Raw genomic sequence first — 21,896 nt, forward strand, 5'->3', positions numbered from 1 at the left:
TGTGTCTCATGGAAATGAATTTTATTTATTTATTCGATTTACATCCTGCCCTTCCTCCCAGTAGGAGCCTAGTTTAACTAGGCAGTGTGTGAAGAAGTCCTTCTTCCTGTATACCAATGCAAAAGGGTACACGTTCTTATTCCATGACCTATGGCAGTTGTCCTAAGAAGTAGTAGTGAGGACATGACCCTCATGTCAAGATGGGGTAGTATTGTCAAGAGCATCAGACTAAGATCAGAGAGACCCTAGGTTCAAATCTCCACTCAGTCACTCTTTCTCCACCTAAGCCTTCCCCACAGGTCTTGTAGCGAAGATAAAATGGATGAAAACCTGGCATACTAACATGAGCTTCTTGAAGAAAGGGTAAGATAAAAATGCTGTAAAATGAGTAGCAGAATAACTTCATGCCTCAGGCCTGGCATTGTAACGGACCCACACCCCTCCATCAATTTCCCTGGGCCTTCTGGACCAGTGGCCTCTAAAACAGCTTTAGATGCACTAGACCTGAACCTAAAAGCAGGTGTGTTCTTTTTATACATCTTCTTCAGATATTCCACTGGTAAAAAGGTTGCAGCCAAAAGAAAGCAGGATCTTGACCATTATTCTAACCTACCTCACTGGGTTGTTGTGAAGGTAATATGGAGAAGGGGAAAGCCATATATGCCACCTTGAGTCCCTTGGAGGAAAGGTGGGATATAAATGTGGAAATAAATAAATCTCGTTTCACACATCGCTTGCAGTCTTTCACCCAAAATTCCAGTGCAGGGTATCGTGTGGCCCGGCAGATATTGATGAAGTACAGCTCCCATCATCCCTAATCATTGACCATACTGGCTGGCTTGGGCGGCTGGGAGATGGGAGTTCGACATCATCTAGAGGGCCACAAGTTTGTTTATTATTTCATTCATTACATTTCTATCCCCCCTTTCCACCAAGGAACCATGGTGCACATACTTCTCCCCCTCCCCATTTTATCCTCACAACAACCCTGTGAGGTATGTTAACCTAAGAAACATTGACTGGGCCAAGCTTATGGTCGAGTGGGGTTTTGAATCTCAGTTTTCCAGGTCATAGTCCAACACTCTAACCATTATACTACACTGGCTCCCCACCCCTGGTCTACAGATTGAGCAGCACAGCCTGACCTGAGAGGGACAGAAGAGCTGCAAGGATACTCGGAATAAAACTAACCAACTTGCATCATGCCTTGTCTTAGGTTTTGTGTTACTTAATGTTATGGGATAAGGAGACGTTTTATTTATTTATTTATTTATTTATTTATTTATTTATTTATTTATTTGTCGCCCATCTGGCTGGTTGTCCAGCCACTCTGGGCGACGTACAAGATAAAAAACAATACATTAAAACGTTAACATTTAAAACCATAACAGTAAAAACCTAACCCACCCCAAAAGCCTGCCTGAAGAGCCAGGTCTTCAAGGCCCGGCGGAAGCTCATCATAGAGGGGGGATGGCGGAGATCATTTGGGAGAGAGTTCCACAGGGTGGGGGCCACTATTGAAAAAGCCCTCTCTCTAGTCCTCACCAGTCTAGCTGTTTTAACCGGTGGGATCGAGAGAAGGTCTTCTGAGGCTGATCTTGTTGAGCGGCATCCCTGACGATGCTGGAGGCGCTCCTTCAGATAGACTGGGCTAAAACCGTATAGGGTTTTAAAGGTCAAAACCAACACCTTGAATTGGGCCAGGTAAACAACCGGTAGCCAGTGCAACTCCTTCAGCACTGGAGTGATGTGATCTTGCCGGCGGCTGCCTTTAATCAGACAACCCGCCGCATTCTGTACCAGTTGCAGCTTCCGGACCGTTTTCAAGGGTAACCCCACGTAGAGCGCATTACAGTAGTCTAGGTGAGAGGTGACCAGGGCATGTACCACCGGTGGGAGCAGATGGTTGGGAAGGTAGGGGCGCAACCTCCGTATCAGATGGAGTTGATACAGCGCCGCCCGGCTCACAGCCGAGACTTGAGCCTCAATGGACAGCTGGGAGTCAAGAATGACCCCCAGGCTGCGGACCTGGTCTTTCAGGGGCAATCGTACCCCATTGAGCACCAGGTCCACATCCCCCATCCTTCCCTTGTCACCCACAAACAGTACCTCGGTTTTGTCAGGGTTCAGCTTCAGCTTATTCCTTCCCATCCAGCCACTCACCGACTCCAGGCACTTGGACAGAGTTTCTACAGCCAACCTCGGTGAAGATTTAAATGAGAGATAGAGCTGCGTGTCATCCGCATACTGATGACATTGCAGCCCAAATCTCCTGATGATTGCCCCCAGCGGCTTTATATAGATGTTGAACAGCATCGGGGAGAGGATGGAACCCTGTGGCACCCCACAAGTGAGAGGCCAAGGATCCGAGACCTCATCCTCCAATGCCACTCTTTGGTACCTACCAGAGAGGAAGGAATGGAACCACTGCAATACAGTGCCCCCCATGTCCTAACCTCTTCAGGCGGTCCAGGATAACGTGGTCAACGGTATCGAAAGCCGCTGAGAGATCAAGGAGGACAAGGAAGGTGCATTTGCCCCTATCCCGCGCCCTCCTCATATCATCTACATGGAGCAGGAGCAGGGAACCTTTGGCCCTCCAGACGTTGCTGGACTACAGCTCCCATCATCCCTGGCCATTGGGCCACGGTGGCTGGGGCTGATGGGAATCGGAGTCCAACAGTGCCTGGAGGGTCATGCATTCCCCACCTCTGTCTTAGCAGCACTCCTCCCCTTTCTGGCTTCATTTTCCCAGGGAGAACAACTCCCACCCCACCCCATTCCATCCCAGCCTTGGTTCTGGAGCTGTCAGATGAATAATCACCTCTGGCATCACTGGGGTGCAGTTCTTTGCGCTTGCGTTTGCGGGACGGCTTGACCCAGGGGTTGTCATTCCACCAGGACTTCTGGGGCTCACGTTTGGAGCTGGAGACAGTGCTCTGGGGCAGGAAAAGGGACACAGTGAGAATGGGAAGCAGTTTGGGGGCAAGGAGTGTAGCTCAGTGAAAAGGGCGTGTGCTTTGCCAGTTCTATTTCTGGAATCTCCACTTTGGAGGGTTAGGAAGCCAGTGACGGGAAGGACCCCCTGCTCCAGTCCCTGGAGAGCTGCTACCAGTTGGAAGAAACAACACTGGCCTAGATCAGGGGTGGGAAACCTCTGGCCCACGAGCCAACCTCAGCCCACCAGGCTGCCCCATTTGATTTGGAAGACCGTTTCTGGGAAGCCACGCCCACCCACCCTATACCTGATGTCAGGTTTGAAAGCCCTTTGCAAAGAGCCCTGTGCTGCTCCTTAAACCTCCGATTTTTCTAAGGTCCAAGGAGCAGTGTGGAGCTGCTTGCAGGGGGCTTTCAGACAGCCCCGCATTGCACTTTGAAGCCTCAACAACTGGGGCTTCAAAGCACAACATCACCTGATGTCACTATGATGTCATGTGGACAGCCTCACCCACGGGCAGGATATAAATCAAATAAATAAATAAGAGTTGGGGAGATTAAGATATGGCCCGCTGACCACAAAAGGCTTCCCCCACTCCTGGCCTAGATGGATAAACAGCCTGACCGGTATAAAAGCAGCCTTGTGTCTTGTAATCTACATTCACAAGGGAGAGCTGGTTTAGCATACTGCAGAGATGGGGAACCAGTGGTCCTCTAGCTTTTGTGGGACTACAACTTCCAGCATCCCTGACTAATGGCAATGATGGCTGGGGCTGAGGGGAGTTGGAGTCCAGCGGCATTTAGAGGGACACAAGCTCCCTGGCATATTGGGTATTCTTTCAAGCTGGGGTGGGAAACTTGGACCAGTTTAATGCAGCCTTTGGTGTAATTTCATATGGCTCACAAAGACTGGATAGCAGAAGGGGGGGCTGCATGCACACCATACATTTAAACTTCCCCCAAAGAATCCAGGGAACTATTGTTTGTTAAGGGTGCTGGGAATTGAAGCTATACAGTTCCCAGGATTCTTTGGGGAGATGCCAAGTGCACAGTGTGTGCACAGCCAGAGAAATGATGTGGTGCAGAGGCAGCACTATATAATCTGGCAATGCCCCAAACTCCACTCACTCATGGCTCTGCCTACCACTGGCTAAGGACCTCAGTTTACCTCTTTCCAAATATCAACAGCACTTCATAGGGAAAAGGTTCCCCACCTCTTCTTTAAGCAGCCTGGGATCAGGGCATGGTGAAGGATGGGGTACTTCCCGTACAATCCTGCCCAACAGCTGAGACAGACAATCTGAGACAGTGATGGGGAACCTGCAGCCCTCCAGATGTTGTTGGACTCCAACTCCCATCAACTCCTTTCAGCATGGCTAGGGATGATGGGAGTTGAGGTCCAGCAACATCTGGAGGGCCACAAGTTCCCCACCCTGGGTTAAGACTCTCCTGCTGCAGAATGCAGGAAGCAGTGGCAGGTGGTGGCTCCATGTCAGTGGGGCAGTGGAATTCGCTCTGGGTTTTAGTCTGAACGTTCAAGGAGCTTTCCAAGGTGCAAAGGAGGTCACTGATTCATAGGGTCACCATAAGTCGTAATCGACTTGAAGGCACATAACAACAACAAACTAGCAATTAGGACCTGCAACAAAATATTGCAGTGTATCATCTTCCTTTAAAAAAAAGTTTTATACAATATGTATGTGAAATACAACTTAAATTGTATTACAAAAATAAACAAAAATACAGATCTTAGGTTATAGACTTTTCTTGAGGATTTCTTTAAATATGTCTTTAAATCAAATGTAAGTTATAGGGGTTCTGGTTCTGGCCACTGTGAAAACAGGATGCTGCACTGCCTTTAGCCTGATCTAGCAATGTCTCCTATTCAAGGTTCCAGCCAGCCATTCTTATTATCTATTTTATGAAAAGCATTTCTATCCTGTTCTTGTGAACTATTTCTTGCAGTGCAGTAAGGGCCTTTCTCTTACGCACTCTCTCTCTCTCTCTCTCTCTCTCTCATGAACACTCAACATTCTGTGACAACTGATCATACTCAATCCTCACTGGGCTGTTTTGGGTTTGGGGAAGGGGGGGAGAGGATTGTCACCTTAGGTTTGACTTCCTTAAAAAAAGGTTTTTTGTACTTTTGCAAACTTCAAGTGGCCTCGAGCACTGATACCTGTCCCTCACATTGTCTCAGTGGCCCCATTTGACTCAATTTCTATTGGCACTCGTTGCTTGAGTTTGCTAATAAACAGAATGACGATTTATGATAACCGGAGGGCCTGCTTGGATCTCTGTGGTTTAAATGGGACACAAGGAGGAGGTCGTCTCTAAGGTGTCAGGGACGCCTGAACTTGCTTCGTTCCAGATTCCCCCTCCCCCAATTTTCTTACCTCTCCATCGGCACTCTCAGTTGCCATGCATTGCTTTCTCGCCTGCTGGCTAAGGCGCTGAATAGTAGGTGCTTCCATGCAGCAGGAGCAAAGGGGCAACTCCTCAAAGCGCTCCGTCTCCAGTGAACTTGTCTCATTAAACACCCCTGTGATAGGGAAGGAGGTGAAAAAATAGGACCTGGAAATGGTTGCTTTCATGTGGAAAACCCTCCCCTCTCTGCTCTCTCCCACAGTCTAGCCCACAGGCCAGGAGCTCTCTAAACTTGGCAACACCCAGGCTGATCCAGCAACTCTGTGGTTGCCAACACCATTTCTCTCCACATGCATGCATCCTCCAAGGATAATCACGCTTTTCAAGGCCACCTTTTAGGGCAAAGCCTCTTAAAATATAAAACTAAAATATATAAATAACAAAGTCAGCCATGTTGGTCCATAAAGGGAGAAAATCCACAGCTGGGCAATACCTATATTAAGACCAATGAAAATATCACAAATTAATGAGCCAGGTTTTGAGTTCTCCAAAAATCCGGCAAGAGGTTACAGAAAGCACGGCAGCGGATGAAGGCAAAACCCCCAAAAGACACAAAATAGTTTGGATGTTGAAGCCATGCATTTGCATTTAGACTCAGTCTTAAAACGGAGATTGCATGCAGACTAAATTAGTCTATGCTAAGTGCTGGAGGTGGCAGCTTATACTTGGATTCTGGGATGAAGAGGTAAGGACTGATCCCCATTTGAAAACACAAAGCCCAGCTACTCCCTGATTATATATGGTAAATATGAAGTAAAATACAATGACACATTTCAGTGAAAAGAACCATTTAAAACAGCTGCTCAAAAAACAAATTTTATCAGAAAGCATACACAGTAAATAAGTATATATTGCATTATAGGGGACAAGCACCTAAAGTATTGAAATGGAGACACCCACTTAAAACACATCTGCTAACCCATGCTTTCCCTGAGAGGGTGATCCAAGCTATGCTGATGTATTGACTGATTTGTGGTGTATTTTGTTTTTGTTTTATCAATGTAATTTTATTGCTGATTAATGTTGGTGGCATGGGTTTTTGTGAAGAAAATAAATAAAAATAAATATTATACAAATACACTAATTATATTGTTCAGAATTAGTGAATGCAGATTTTATATTTTATAAACGCTGTAAACTATTGTATTGCAATTGTTATATTAAAGGGTTTGCAAACTGTGAGCTTCACTCAGATTGTCCACAGCATGCCCACATTGTAAACACTTATATTGATTCTTAATTGTATTTTGATTGCGTCTTTTATTGCTTATATTCTATTTTATTGTATTACAAGTTGAATGCCGTGGAATGAAAATTGCAATGCAATTATATAAAAATACAATGCGTAAGTAAAAGAAGCAATCAAAATGCAGTTGAAGATCATGCATCCAGCACAGCGCATTACAATTGCTGCCAAAAAAAAAAAATTATGGAGAGCTCCACCAAACCCCTGTGCGATTTTCAAGTTGTCCATGGAGGGTAAAGTTTGGGACTCGCTGTTAAGATAGTATTCTCTCCAGAACCTGCCCAGCCCTGTCTGTCTTGCTCCCCAGGGGTTCCCGGCTCTGAAAGGCGGGAGAAAAGCGCGCCCAACTTTTGTATCACTTTATTCGTTCTTTAATAAGGAGAGGGGCATTCCGGGTTTCTCTTCTGGCTTTTGCGTTGTCCCAGTGGACCCAGCCAGTCAGTCCGTCCGTCCCGCTTGCGCGATATTCTTTCAAGGCGCCCCGAGCCTCCTCCAGCCTGCCCAGCTCCGCACGTGCAGTACAGGAGCTGCCGCCGCATCTGATGCGCGCAGCGCGGGCCCGGCGCAATCCGAGCTTGCTGCAGGACCCGCGGGTGCTCCAGCACCTGCTGGCCCGGGAAAGGCGCTCCAGCCCCCCCGTCCACCTATTTCCAGACCCTACAGACAGAGATCCAGCCTTACATGCGGAAGATGCTGGCGTTTTGGACGCTGAAGGTCAGTGCCGTCGCCTTCCTCCGCAATAAAGCCGTTGGGTCACGTGGAGGAACCCCCGCGGTTGGGAGACCCCAGAGACTGCCACGGGCCTTATGTTACATTTTTTGAACTACAACTCCCATCAGTCAAATCAAGTGGCCATGGTGACTCGGGTTGATGGGAGTTGTAGTTTCCCAAGCTCTATCAGGGCAATCCTATACTCAGAAGTAAGCTCCACTGAGGGTAATGGGTGCAGGGTTGCAGTCCCAGTGTAAGGTTTCAGCTTTATTATTACAGGATTGCAGCCTGAATTTAAGATTTCAGCTCTTGTGCATCGGATTATTGTTATCATTATCAGTTTGCGTTACTTCTAAACAACAAAAAACAAATCAGGACCCAAGCCTGGTCTGAAGGCACAGGAAGCCCTCTCCGGCGTCTCCTGAGGCTTTCTGCCCTCCGTCCATCTCGCCCAGTGTCGCCAACCCTGACCTGAAGTGTCTCTCCAGGGGTCTCCTCCAGCCGTACATGGAGATGCTGTGGGAGACAGAACCCTGGGACCTTCTGCATGCAAAGCAGGTGCTCTAACCACTGAGCTGCATTCCTTTCCCAACATGCCTCCTGCTCCCGCCCCCCCCCTCCCGGCAGCATTGCCTGCTTCAGACTGGCCACGTTTTCTTTCTTGATCTCTTCTAACAGACCCTCTTGGAGGGTGCAGGGGTGGGGGAGGCAGACAGGTCCCCCCCCAGAGGTTCCCCTGCACAAACCCCGCCACAGTGACCAGCGAAGATGGCCGTCCTTTTGCAGACTTCCCTTCATTTGAACAGTGACATGAACCTGCCGGAAAGCTGTGCTGGAACCTTCCTCCTGGACTCTGCCCCACGTTAGCGGGCCAAGGAATGGGGCCCTTTGGACCTTCCACTTCAGGCTTGGCCCCCCTCTCGGCCACGTGGCTGCGTGCCTAGGCGGCCTGGGAGCCTGTCCCAAAGGGCCCCCTGTTATTCTCTTGCAGGAGGCATCCAGCAGCCTGCCATGTGGCGCACGGCCGCCAAGGGCGATTTTTCTGCCTTCCAACGGAAATGGTTTGGGGTGGCATTCGTAGCCGAGGAGCTCATTCACTCCGAAATCCCAGGTTTCCTCCTGCCTTGGCTGCCCAGCCGCCCGGGTTCCTACACAAGCAAACACAGCTCCTTCAGCCTCAGTTTTGGAGGGCGAAGCCAGGCAGCTGCGCTGTTAGGTACCCGTGGGGGTGATGGTGGGGGTGAGGGAGAGGGCAGCTGGAGGTGTCTGAGGGGAGGGCTTAGTGCTTGTGGCTGCCAGAAATGGCACAGAGTGCGCGCATGGGCTTAAGAAGAGGAAGGTTTTAAACCAGCTTCTGCTGACCTTGTGCCCCCCAGATGCTGTAGCCCCAAACATCTGGAGGGTGCCAAGTAGGCAAAGTCTGGTTTAAATAGCTGTCCCTAAATAGGTTTATTTTTCATAGGAACATAGGAAGTGGCCTTATACTGAATCAGACCTGCTGCCGAGACCCTTCTGTAATGTTTTCTGGGAAATTACTCCTGTACAGCAAAAGGGGCCCATGCAACTTTAATTAGAAGCTTCTTCCTTGTGGGAAGGGGGACAGCAGTGACGTCTGCAGGGAGCGGCTAGAAATGGGTTCGACAAAGATTTGTGTGCGAGTCTTGCCTTTTCCATGACCTCCTCCTAATGGTCGGTCTGATTCCTGCTCATGTGCAGAATGCGGTGGCTGGAGTTGGCAACCCTTGCCTTAAGCTGCAAGACTCTGAGGGGCCACGTGGACGTCTAAGGCAGTGTTCTCTGTTGCGTGCTCTTTCCGTCGCTTAAGGGCACTGGAAGCCGCCTTATAACGAGTCATTGGTCCATCTAGCTCAGTAGTGTCTACAGTGGCTGGCAGCATCTCTCCAGGGTTTCAGGCAGGGGTCTCTTCTCGCCCTACCTGGAGATGCTGCTGGGGGTCAAACCCGGGACCTTCTGCGTGCAAAGCAGGGGCTGCGACCCCTCCTCTGTCGTTATTCAGAGTCAGGCCACTGGTCCATCCAGTTCAGGGTTGTCTCCACTGACTGCCAGCAGCCCTCTGGGGTTTTCCCGCAGGGTCTTTCCCAACCCTGCCTGGAGATGCCGCTGTGGGGAGGAAGCCAGGGACCTTTTGCATGCAAGGTGGGGCCCCTCCCCTAATTTCTTTCTAATTTCTTCTGCAACGGTTGATTCTCCTCAGGTTTGGGTTTGTACACGACAAATATTCAGCCTCTGCATTCAACTTCCCTTCAGAGAACAAACCCCAGTACATTCATGTCACAGGTGAGCACTCTTTTTTTTCCTGGGTGGTGACTCTTGAGGGCTGTGATGCACCCCCTGAGCAGTTGGCCTTTTATAAGATCAGAGGTAGCAGAAAAGTGGATGTCATTCAATATAACAAGTGGTAGGAGGGAGGTGCCCAGAATGACAAAACAATATGATAAAAAGTCACCGTTTTATTCCATTTTTATGAATAAAAATAATATAAAAAGCCTAATGCATTTCGGCTAATCACATATAGCCTTCATCAGGGGATGCTTGTTTAAATTCTTCCTTCAAAGTGATGGTATTGTTGATGTTATTCAAAAGATTACAAATTGTCAATAACACGTTCATCAGGCTGAATCTGGTAAGCGTGACTTTTTATCATATTGTTTTGTCATTCTGGGCACCTCCCTCCTACCACTTCTTCTTTTATAAGATCACCAGCAAAAGCTGGCAGCGGACAGCGCAGAACGATGAACAGAGCCCGCAGAAGGCGCTGGCAGGCAGAGTTTGGGATCTCCTGGTGGATCTCTGGCTGATTTGTAGTCTATTGGTTAGAGTTACTTTCTTCCAATAACAAACTTTAACGGGAAAATTGAAGCGGTTCTTTCAGGGTACTTGCGGGCTATATTTGGCCTGCCTAGATGTGCCTCTCCAGCTAGCCTCCGTCTTGAAGCGGGAATAAATTCGGTAGAATGCACAGCCTGGTCGCAAGCATTTAAATTTTGGAACAAAATGGCTTATTTTGGGCCCTCCATGGGATACCTGAATCTAATATGAAAAGATCCTTTCAAATGCTCTTGGTCCAAAATTTTTAATGAAAAGTTAAATCGCCTAGGCCTGTCGCACGATCTATTGTCCTCATGGAATTTTATGAAAGCTGATTATATTATTACCCAAAGAATAGCTGATTTAGACCGACAATATTCTTTTTCAAGGGCCAAAACTTCATCTTCCCCTCTTTTCCTGGATTTAACTTTTCGTTTTCCATCCCAAGCCTCATATTTGGAAGAACTAACATTCCCTCACTATAGATTTCTGTTTTCCCGAGCAAGGTTTAATTGCTTACCTTTTTTTTTATTTAACGGGCCGTTTTCAAGGCATTCCTATAGAGTTTCGTCTTTGCATATGTAACTCTAATCTCCCAGAAACTGTAGAACATGTACTCCTTGAACGTGAACTATATAGTGACGCCAGGATTAAACTTATTGTGCCACTTATTATAAACTTTTCTGAAAGATCCTCAAAATGGATAGCTCGGCACCTTTTGTTAGATAAAGATAAATTCATAACAGAGCAAGTTGCAAAATTCCTTTACATAGCTCAATTGGTTAGGAAAAGACAGACTCAAAAACCATAGTTCAATCAAAAATCATAATGTTTTAAAAGTCTTGTTTTATTTTGGTCTTACTTTCTTCCAAGTGTGCAGCAGCAGCAAACTGCTTTTCTGGCCCAGATTAGTCTGCTGGAATTAAGGAAGCTAACCAGGAGTGGACCTCTCTGTAGAAAGGACTGTGTAAGCTCAGTTCAGGTCTTGTTCCGAAAACAAACGCGGGAGTGGGTATGTGATTTTTTTCTTCCTCAAAGACAACTTCAACAAAAGTGCAAATCAGTTTACATTCTGCTACTATGGATAATTTATTTCAGCTGCAAGTGTGTGCATTTGAAAAATGTAGCTGATTATGCAATGGACTGAAGGCACATATGGCCAGCTCCCTGCTGAAGCTAAGCAGGGTCAGGTCTGGTCAGTGTCTGGATGGGAGACCACGTAGGAACCATATGTAAGCCTCCTTGGGTTTCAATCATGAAAAGAAAGGTGGGGTATAAATGTAATAAATAAATAAATAAATAATAAGTGGAAACCAAAGAGGTTCTCAGACTCTCCTGCCGTTTATTTGCACCCATTCTCTATCCGTGGGCTCCCGACCTGAGAGTCACGCAGCTCGCCTCCCATTTCCAAAACATCCCACAGATGTCCAGAACTGGGGGAGGCAGAGAGGCCACATTGAGCTAGTCCAGAGTGCAGGCTGGCAGAGAGGAACTGCTAGTGGCTCTGTGGGATGGTTTTAGCAACCGGTGGAGACGGCTCTGTTCCAGGACCATCCTAATTCTGCTTTTCTGTGCCCTAAAAAGCACACAGCCTATATAAGTTTTGCCAATATGTGTTAATTCTCTAATTTTGTAGAATTCATTTTGGGTTTAATTTCTGAGAAACTGGCATCTAAACTATATGAGATGACAATCATACAATTAGCCATTTTGGTGTGATTGTCCAGACTTTTTGTAAAAAAAAAAAAGCCAACCTGGATTGAGGCTGGGGGGCTTCGGCCTTTCCTTCCTGCTGCTGTTCTTGACCAGATCAGGGCTCTTGTGTCTGCCCTGGGGGAAAAGTCCCAATCAAGCAAAAGGAAGCTTCCCTCCACCAATGCAAGTTGCAGGTGAACCCCTTCCCTCAGAAAGATCTGGGTTGGGACCATATCAGAGGCAAATTTGAAATCTGCATTTTCTCCATGACAGGGTCCCAGTTTTGGTCACCTGCCTTGACTACTGCATCCAGTTTTGGACACTGCACTTGAAGGCAAACTCAAACAAGTTCTGAGGAGGGCAGCGAGGATGATCAAGGGAATGGAAACAAAGCTATACAAGGAGAGACTGAAAGAACTGGGCATGTTTAGCTTCGAGAAGAGCAGACTTGAAATACTTAAAAGGTTGTCACACAGAGAAGGGCCATGATCTGTTCTTGATCTTCTCAGAATGCAGACACAGAATAATGGGCTCAAGTTACAGGAAGCCAGATTTTGGCTGCACATCAGGAAAAGCTTCCTAACTGTTAGAGCCATACAACAATAGAACCAATGACCTAGAGAGGTAGTGGGCTTTCCAACACTGGCCCCTTCCAACTCTTCTATGATTCTAACTATTAAAGCTGCCTCTGGCGCTTCTCTGATGAGATTCTTTTCTTAAACTTTTTATTTATAAGATACACAAAGATTACAGTAAATTAAACTCATCATGTAATCTTGATGCTTATCATTAAAAAAAGGGAACATTACCCATTTATTTGGCTAATTTATACATGTTCTTTTAAAGTAAGTTAGTTTTATCGTTAGAATAGCCCATCTTTTCTCAGTCTAATCTAGTAAGCATGGTGCATTTCTCTTCCATATTTTTAGCTAGTAATTTCGGCAGCAGTTTATTATTAATAATAATAATAATAATAATATTTGTTTGTCACCTATCTGGCAATTAGCCAATCTAGGCGACGTACATTAAAATGAGATAAAATACAAAAATTCAAATGCAATCACATAATAACAGTAAATAAAATAAAATTAAATTAAACTGATCACCACCAAGGGAGGCTCTTCTTACCTATAGCAAATGGGAAGGGACACGGAAGAGTTGCTCCCAGAGCTGTGTACTATGCCTGCCATCAGGAGCCTGCCTTTGCTGTTGTGTATCCTCAGTGACTGCCTGCCTTCTTCCTGTTGTTTTCCTCCTAGTAATGCAATGATGTGGGCCTTATGACTTACCTGGGCACCATCACCAAGACATGCAACACCATGAACCAATTTGTGAACAAGTTTAACATTATATATGACCACCAGGGCATTGGCCGCCGAATGCGGGGGCTCTTCTTCTGAGATGTTGACACTCCTCAATAAAGTGACTGTGATGCCAGATCCTTCCTGTGTGTACGTTTTTGTCTTCTTTGGGGTGGGGGTGCAAATACCCAAATTGTTTGCATTTTGATAAATTTGTAGGGCAGTACAATAGCTCAAGAGAGGCGGTCAGGTCTCCTGCTCCCCTGGTGAATTCATTATAGCTGCCCAACTTCCCTTGCTTTTTAAAGTTTGAAAGAAATATCTGTTGGCTATAGGTATGTTCTTAGACTGCAAGGTTTTGTTGCCTATTACTGAATTTCTCTGCTTTTTAATCCAGGAGATAAGAAATGGGATCCCACACAAATTTGCTGAGAATGGATTGATCATTTGCGTGCTTATTGAATTCAATAGGATTTATTCCTCTGCAATTATGGTTAGCCTAGGTGAAACTGACCACAGGGGAGAAGGGAGGGGAAAGGCCGGTATGATTATTTGCATGCTTATTGAGTTCAATGGGATTTACTCCTGTGAAATCATGCTTAGGATAAGTAAAAACGTTCCTTGGGGGAGGAGAAGGAAAGAGGAAGGGGGGAGGGATTGGAGGGGTAGGGGTGGGAGGGGTGAAGGAACGTGGCAGGAAGGGGCAAGAGGAAGGGGAGGGCAGGTTTGATCATTTGCATGCTTTTTGAGTTCAGTGGGATTTACTCCTGTACAATCACGCTTAGGGTAGGTGAAACTGTCCTGGGGGAGGGGAAGAGAATGGGTGGGTGGGCACTTGGCAGAGAATACCCCTTTCCTTTACAAAAGGAAAACATTGTGAACAATATCAGTTTTTCAGGATTTCCTCCACCTTTTTATTCTGCAGCAGACACATATAGTCTCCCAACCAAATTGAAACCAAAGCTGTCCCTGGCCACATCCACACTAGACCTTTTTTTTCACTTTAGACAGTCATGGCTTCCCCCAAAGAATCCTGGAAAATATAGATTGTGAAGCGGGCTGAGAGTTGTTAGGAGAGTCCCTATTTCCCTCACAGAGCTACAATCCCCAGAAGAGGGGCTGACTGTTAAACCACTCGGGCCACTGGAGCTGTGTCGGGAATAGAAGTCTACTAACAACTCTCAGCACCCTTCACAAACTACACTTCCCAGGATTCTTTGGGGGAAGCCATGACTGCCTAAAGTGAAATAAAGGTCTGGCATGGATGTGGCCACCTTATTAGCCAAGCCAAAGAGCTGCAAGTCTGGCTTTTAGAACACTGACGGTTCTTACTGAGCATGCCCGTGCTTATCATTGACTTTAATTTAAGAAATTTAACATTAATTAAAAATCAGCCAGACATTTTAACTTTTAAACTGCAGAAGATGACGATCCGAGTATGGAGCAAGGTCAGTAATAGCATTATAGCTACTTTGAGAACATGGCTGATTTGTTACTAATTTCAACAAACTGTCCTTGTTGGACTTTTTTTCTGTCAGGGATCTGGATTTTTCTCTCTTGTTTTATACTTTGAAGTCTTGATACTCTGAGTGTTTTGTATATCGCCATGAATACGTAGAGGGTTGTTAAGCAAGTGTCTCTGAGTTCAAGACTAAGTTTTGAGCTTATGGAAAGCAGCAGAATGGCATGGGGGTATTTTCAATTTAACATTGCAGAATGCGGAACATCCATGCTGGTATTAACTTTGGGAATTCACTACCATAAGCAGGTGGGATATACACCACTCTAAAACTGAAATGTTATTTACATGTAGTTGCTGACTAGCAATCTGGAATGAACAATGCCATTTGATTAGTTGGAGTGGGGAAGGGGGTCTGTTCTTGTAAGGGGGGAAGTAGGCAAATCATGACAGGATTGTCAAAGGCTACTGGCTATCACAGCTAAATGGAACCTTTTAGCAACAGTATATCAATGCATGCTGGGGAGGATGTGGGCCACCCCCATCCCCTCAGGTCAGCAGGATCTTGGATGCAGTGGACCTTCTGTGGGCTGAATGAGCTGGTCTGCTCTTGTAGTTAGAGGATGCTCTTTCTTGGGATAGGTTCTGTCCTCTGCTGCCACAGTTAGTTTCCTGAGGAGGAGCTCAGTGGCTGGCAGGGCAAAAGTATTCCAGTGCCAGTTAGCAGTTGCACCTTGTAGGTGGAAGCTTTGCAAAGCAGAAATGACTCTCCTGCCTCCATTGCTTAGTCTTCTCTTGCCAAAGGATCTGTGGCAGGGGAGAGACAGATCTCTCTCGTTACCACTATTTGTCTCAGTTCCTCAGAATCCCTTCCTGCAAATGTTAGTTCAGGTTCAGGGATCTGCCCTATATCTTCCACTGTGAAGACAGATGCAAAAAATTCATTTAGCTTCTCTGCAATCTCCTTATCATTCTTTAGTACATCTTTGACTCCCTTATTATCCAAGGGTCCAATCGCCTCCCTAGATGGTCTCCTGCTTTGAATGTATTTATAGAATTTTTTGTTGTTGGTTTTTATGTTCTTAGCAATGTGCTCCTCAAATTTTTTTCTAGCATCCCTTATTGTCTTCTTGCATTTCTTTTGCCAGAGTTTCTGTTCCTTTTTATTTTCTTCATTTGGACAAGACTTCCATTTTCTGAAGGAAGACTTTTTGCCTCTAAGAGCTTCCTTGACTTTGCTCGTTAACCATGCTGGCATCCTCTTGGCCCTGGTGGTACCTTTTCTGATCTGCGGTATGCACTCCAGTTGAGCTTCTAATATAGTGTTTTTAAACAACTTTCACCTTTCTTTTTACCAATCCCCTCATTTTTGTGAAGTTTCCTCTTTTGAAGTCAAATGTGACCGTGTTGGATTTTCTTGGCAATTGGCCATTTACATGTATGTTTAATTTAATAGCACTATGGTTATTGCTCCCAATCGGTTCGACAACACATCTCGCACCAGGTCCCGGTCCCCATTGAGGATTAAGTCCAGGGTTGCCGTCCCTCTGGTCGGTTCCATGACCAACTGGTCTAGAATATCTAGAAATTTTGCTTCTTTGTCATGACTGGAACACATATGCGGCCAATCTATGTCCGGGTAGTTGAAGTCACCCATTACTACCACATTTCCTACTACCACATTTCCAACATGAAAGGGAAAAATGTTAGCTACTGAGAAGAGTCTTCTCAGCGGCTGACTCACCCCCTCTCACTCTGATTGGCTCCAATCAGCACAAAACCACAAGGAAGCAAGTTAGAAGACACTTCTCAGTTGGTGATGAGTTTTGTTTTATTTGGAAACTACTGGGGCATCTTTTGAATAAATGGCAATCTAACAATAGTGGGGGGGAAACCAAAACAGAACAGTAAATACTTTGTTTTTACTTTTAACTACAGACCGCAGGATTAGATCACAGACTCCAAACCTGCTCCTGAATTCTGCTTTCAGTGGATATAATGCACAATATATAAACACTGTTGCCTCTGTCCTGAGATGCTTCTAGTTGTCAATGGGAGTGAGGGAGAAAAATTGCAGATGCAATTTTATAAAGAATGTCGGTTAAGGGAATCAAATGTATTTTTGATTTTTGAAATGCTTGGCATTTATATGGCACCAAGTAATAATATTCCTAGAAATACCTTTTCCACCACCACCCTCTCCGCGTATATATGTACCTGATGTTATCCTGTGCATCCGCAAATGTTGTTTGTGTACAGTGCAGCTAAAATAGGATTTTGTGAATTGTTCTTATCTAGGCATTATAAATGCATCCAGAGGGAAAACTTTATTTTAACCAGGTACATTATCAGAAAATAACAATCTAGGGCATAAACATCCCAAGTGTGGATCTTCTTTTATGATGTCAAACAGTTCAAACAATGCACATCTTCCCCTGCTCCCCCCCCATTACTTTATGTTTGGCAGATTCTTCTGCTCATTATTATAAGTAGCAGTGTCGCATTTGGCTGCTTGGGAGCCAGATTCATTCATGTTCCATTACACCAAAGCTCAGGTTCACAGCGGCTTCCAGCAAAGTTCCACGTTCTGGTTTACATTAGCGCATCTCAGCAGCTTAAAACAGGGGTGGAGAAGCTCTGGACTATGGTATGGGGAAGGACTATGGGTCATTAGTCCAGCATCTGCTTTGCATGCAAAAGGCAGCAGGTTCATCTCTAGGTACAGCTGGGAAAGACGCCTGCCTGAAACTCTGGAGAGTCGCTGCCAGCCTGTATCAATTGATAAGATTGAGAAAGATGAACAGTCTGATCTAATATACGGCAGCTTCCTGTGATTCCTATGACTATAGGCTGAACGTGGTGCTCCTGCCCTCTCTTCACACCCCTTTCCCTAGACCACACCCCGCCCTGGGCCTTCTTCCCACCCTCCTCACTTGGACTGAGATAATGCCTCTTGCTAGCTGGGATGGAAAATGGAGAGATGTGGGGCAGGGGGTAAAACCTCGGGCTTTCCCATGGTTGGAATGTTGCCCGCTGCGCAAATGAAATGAATCTTTATTGCTCAGAGCCATAGGCTGCCACACTTAAACACATGGAAAAGGAAAATATAAAATACATTTTAAAATACAAGTCATATTTCAACAAAACCTTTAGTGTGGCGGCACTGACCCTTTGGAATTCCCTCCCCTTGAATATTAGCCAGGCGCCATCTCTGTTATCTTTTCAGTGCCTACTGAAGACCTTCCTCTTTCAACAAGCCTTTTAAGCTGAGACCTTATCCCAGTCTGTGTCTGTGTTGGAATTGCTTTTTAATATATTTTTTTAAAAAAATCTTTTCCCCCTAAACAATATGTTTTTAACCCTTTTTATTTAAGATGTTTTTTAAGCTTTTAAAAAAAATGTTTTTAAAGTTGTTTTGTTTTAATGTATTTTAAGGTCTGTTTTGATGATGCTTTAAAGTGTTTTTAGTGCTTTTGTTTGCCACCCTGGGCTCCTGCTGGGAGGAAGGGTGGGATATAAATAATAAATAAATAAATAGATATAACACAGTTCAACAACGTACAGTAAAAGAACAACAATGTACAAGTCAACATCTGATCCTCTGCCCGCTTTTGCTTCTAGCTTCACCGACCCTAGGCATGCATCCCTCCTGCCAAAGGTTGTCCACTGGAGGAATGCAACCATCAAGCTGAAAAAAGTTTCCCTACCCCTGGGAAACCATTAGGGCTATGCACCAGAGTTGGCCAAAGTCCAAATCCCAAACCAAATCAGGCTGATTTGGGAGGATCTGGGCTTCAGCAGAATCAGGTCGCAACAGTTCCAGTTCATCCTGGGTTGCATCAGCCCACCTGGAACCATTTGGGTATGTCAAGAGGGAGGGCGATGGGCAGTAGGGGAGGGCTTTCAAATAGCAAGAAGGCTCTCAGTCACCCATGCACTGCAGTTTGGTAGCATGCCACTCTTCCTAGCAGGGGATTTTGCATGCACAGTCGGGGGAAGAAATTCGATTCAGTACACATTTAATGCTGAATTTATCACGTTCACACTTTCTGAAACAGCTTGAGAACTGAAAAGCAGCCACCCTTTGAAATTCACACTTATCCAAATTTGCAATGAGGTACTTCAACTAAGCACTGTTTGCAAAAATGCATATCGGAGAACGTGTGCACAATCATGAGTATATGAGTGAAAACTACATAAAAAATGCATTGCATTAGGAGAAACTGCAAAAATGTGTAGATTAGACAAAGCTGGTTATGAAAATTTATTTATTTATTTATTATTTGATTGGAAAATTTCCATGAGGATTAAAAAATAATAATGAATTGCTGCAGATATGTGGAGAACCCAATTTAAGTTTGGGAAAATGAGAAACAGACAGAACTGAAATGGACAGACCTTTCCATCCCTAACACAGCCAAGCAGGACTGAGCCTTCTATTCACCAGCTGGTTGCTTGGAAGGCTATTTATGTTATGAACACAAATTTAGATCCTTAGTTTGGATTGATAATGAATTTACTTTATCGCTGTTCAAAGTATGGAAGAAGAGAGTGGCATTATATCCAGGAGTGTTGCTCCTTCTCCCACTGAAGTACCATCCCGAATGTCAAGAAATAGGGGAACAGTACGCTAGAAGTAACTGGAGATTTAAGAAACTGTACAGAATGAGGGGTTTCTATAGAAGAAATAACCCAATGACAATACCAGAGATGGTAACAAGCTTGGGACATGGGATTCTCTGGTTGTTTGGTCATCAGCTGAGATCTCTGATTTCTTGCCAGACCCTTTGTGACATAACAGACCATTACAGATTGTACGGAACTCGAGAAGTTGATACTGGATGAGGAAGTGGACTCTTAAAGATTAATTTCGCTGTTATATCAATGTTTACTAGATGTGGAATATGGAGTTAGTTCCTCGCTGCGGGTCTGGTGGGAGGGGAAATCTATGCTGCAAACCGAAGAAGATGAGTGAAGAAGCATATGGAATAAGCAGGTGCTGAGAGTTGTTAGGAGACCCCTTTTCACCTCACAGAGCTAAAATTCTCAGAGTGAACAATCAATCCTTTTGCCGAGGGAACTCTGAAACTGTAGCTCTGTGAGGGCCTCTTCACACCTCTCAGCAACCTTAAGTTCCCAGGAGTCTTTGGAGGAAACCATGACTCTTTAAAAAAGCATGATTCTGCTTTAAATGTATAGGAAGGAAACTCTGGAACTATTAGCTTCAGATTGCCTTGCGGGGACCTGATTTGATTTGGGCTAAGTGGTTGCACAGCCCTAATTTCAATCACTCTTAGCACAATTCTCATTGTAGGAAGGTGCAGTCAACCCTTTCTTTCCCCGCTAAGGTCCTGACAAATGTCCCATTCCCATGGCATCTCTTAATTATTTAAAAGCAACCCTAGCACTTCAACTAACACATTTCACATTATGCCTAGTTTGGTCCCGATTCAGCCCCCAAATAACAACAGTATGAATGAATGTGGGGGCACAAAATAGGTCACTGGGATCTCTGTGGGACTCTTAACATTCATTTAGTCAGCCTAGGGTAGGTATGGCCAATGTGGTTGTTTGTTTATTTATTATTTGATTTATATCCCGCCCTTCCTCCCAGCAGGAGCCCTGGGCAGCAAACAGAAGTGCTAAAAACACTCTAAAACATCATAAACAGACCTTAAAATACATTAAAACAAAACGTTAAAAACATTTTTAAAAAGCTTTAAAAACATCTTTTTAAAAGGGTTAAAAACATTATTTTAAAAAACCCATATTAACAAGCAATTCTGAAAGAGACACAGACTGGGATAGCTCTTAACTTAAAAGGCTTGTTGAAAAAAATGTCTTCAAAAGGCGCCAAAAAGATAGCAGGGATGGCGCCTGCCTAATATTCAAAGGGAGGGAGTTCCACAGGGTAGGTGCCGCCACACTAAAGGCCAGCTTCCTACATTGTGCAGAACGAACCTCCTGATAAGATGGTATCTGCAGGAGGCCCTCACCTGCAGAGCGCAGTGATCGGCTGGGTATATAAGGGGTAAGAGGGTCTTTCAGGTATCCTGGTCCTGAGCTATATAGGGCTTTGTACACCAGAACTAGAACCTTGAACTTGGCCTGGTAGCAAATGGGCAGCCAGTGCAATTCTTTCAGCAGTGGGGTGACATGTTGGCGATACCCTGCCCCAGTGAGCAGTCTCGCCACCGCATTTTGCACCAGCTGCAGCTTCTGGACCAACCTCAAGGGCAGCCCCACATAGAGTGCATTACAGTAATCCAGCCTGGAGGTTACCAGTGAATGGACAACAGTGGTCAGGCTATACCGGCTGCAACATCCATCATCCCCAGCCAGCAGGGCCAATGGTCAGAAATTATGGGAACTGTAGGCCAACAATATGACACACGCCTCTCTACCTTAGCCTTTGACACCTGAGATATATATATATTTAGGACCCACTCTATTTTTGTGATGTTTGTGATTGCAAGTTGTTTTTAAGGATGCATTTTACACTGTTGTAACCTGCCCTGGGACCTCAGGGTGAAAAGTGGGTCATACATTAAAGTAACCACAGCAGCAGCAACATCTGGAGGGTACCACACTAGCTACCTTGGTCTAGGGTGTTCTTCCTCCTCTTCCCCCAATTAATACACACACACACACATACATACATTATTTATCCATTTATTTTTATATTGCTTTTCAAATAATTATTTTCTACCAAAATGTCTTATTTATTTATTAAATTTATATCTCGCCATTCCTCCCAGAAGGAGCCCAAGGTAGCAAGCAACACATTTTTTAAAATTATTATTATTATTATTAAAACACCATGTCTCTGCTTCTATCATTTTCCCTTTATGCATTATATAAGCAGGGAGAAAGCAGGTTGCTGTTCATCAGCGAGGCGACGTCTTCCTGTGGCCATTGGCAGGTGACGTCCTGGAATACCCTCCTGACTGGCAGTCCCAGCCATCGGCTGAGCTCTGGGATGTGAGTGTTGGGGGTATTGTCTGTAAAATGCACTTAACTTATGTTCCACGTGCTTCATTCTCCAGAAGGCTTTTCACGCTTTTAGCCTTCAGCCTTTTATTGAGTGTGGAAACAGTTTATAAATAGCTTCTCTCTCTCTCTTACTCTCTTGTTACAAACAAAGAAGATGTCATTTACACACAGGTTTACTAGAGTTTATAAACATGGTATATTCTGTTTTTATTACCCAAGTCTGTTTATTGTCTGAGGAAGACAGCTGTCTGTCAGCTACACTACTTTGAATCACGTTATTTCCTGGAAGATTGTGTCC

At 45.1% G+C, this 21,896-nt stretch overlaps 1 protein-coding gene and 2 long non-coding RNA genes across 11 annotated transcripts in view; 1 reads left to right on the top strand and 2 right to left on the bottom strand.

Annotated features, from left to right (window-relative positions):
* The window catches only part of LOC133386993 (histone-lysine N-methyltransferase EHMT2-like), a 69,680-nt gene extending 61,198 nt beyond the window's left edge, over positions 1–8,482 (bottom strand). For 2 of the 4 annotated variants that reach the window (XM_061630871.1, XM_061630869.1), the window contains exons 1-3: positions 7,292–7,823; positions 5,334–5,479; positions 2,825–2,939 (exon numbers count right to left, since the gene is read on the bottom strand). In XM_061630871.1, the coding sequence (XP_061486855.1) occupies positions 2,825–2,939; positions 5,334–5,411 (193 nt within the window). In that variant the 5' untranslated portion in view covers positions 5,412–5,479; positions 7,292–7,823. Of the gene's footprint in view, positions 1–2,824; positions 2,940–5,333; positions 5,480–7,291; positions 7,830–8,137 lie in introns of those variants that run through there. The other 2 variants (XM_061630870.1, XM_061630873.1) reach the window with 2 other exon arrangements.
* LOC133386994 (uncharacterized) lies at positions 7,176–13,277 on the top strand. Of its 2 annotated transcripts, none has more exons than XR_009763329.1 (4): positions 7,176–7,324; positions 9,537–9,619; positions 11,024–11,162; positions 12,119–13,277. It is a non-coding gene; the product is annotated as an uncharacterized LOC133386994 (long non-coding RNA). The 2 variants fall into 2 exon arrangements; XR_009763330.1 differs by lacking the exon at positions 7,176–7,324 and adding an exon at positions 8,184–8,537.
* Positions 13,278–16,913: 3,636 nt separating this feature from the next.
* The window catches only part of LOC133386996 (uncharacterized), a 34,095-nt gene continuing 29,112 nt past the window's right edge, over positions 16,914–21,896 (bottom strand). For all 5 annotated transcript variants that reach the window (XR_009763331.1, XR_009763332.1, XR_009763335.1 and 2 more), the window contains exon 3: positions 16,914–17,374. This is a non-coding gene — a long non-coding RNA (uncharacterized LOC133386996). The remainder of the gene's footprint in view (positions 17,375–21,896) is intronic.

This window comes from Rhineura floridana, chromosome 6, assembly GCF_030035675.1.
Source record: "Rhineura floridana isolate rRhiFlo1 chromosome 6, rRhiFlo1.hap2, whole genome shotgun sequence".
In the NCBI taxonomy this organism is placed as follows: domain Eukaryota; kingdom Metazoa; phylum Chordata; class Lepidosauria; order Squamata; family Rhineuridae; genus Rhineura; species Rhineura floridana.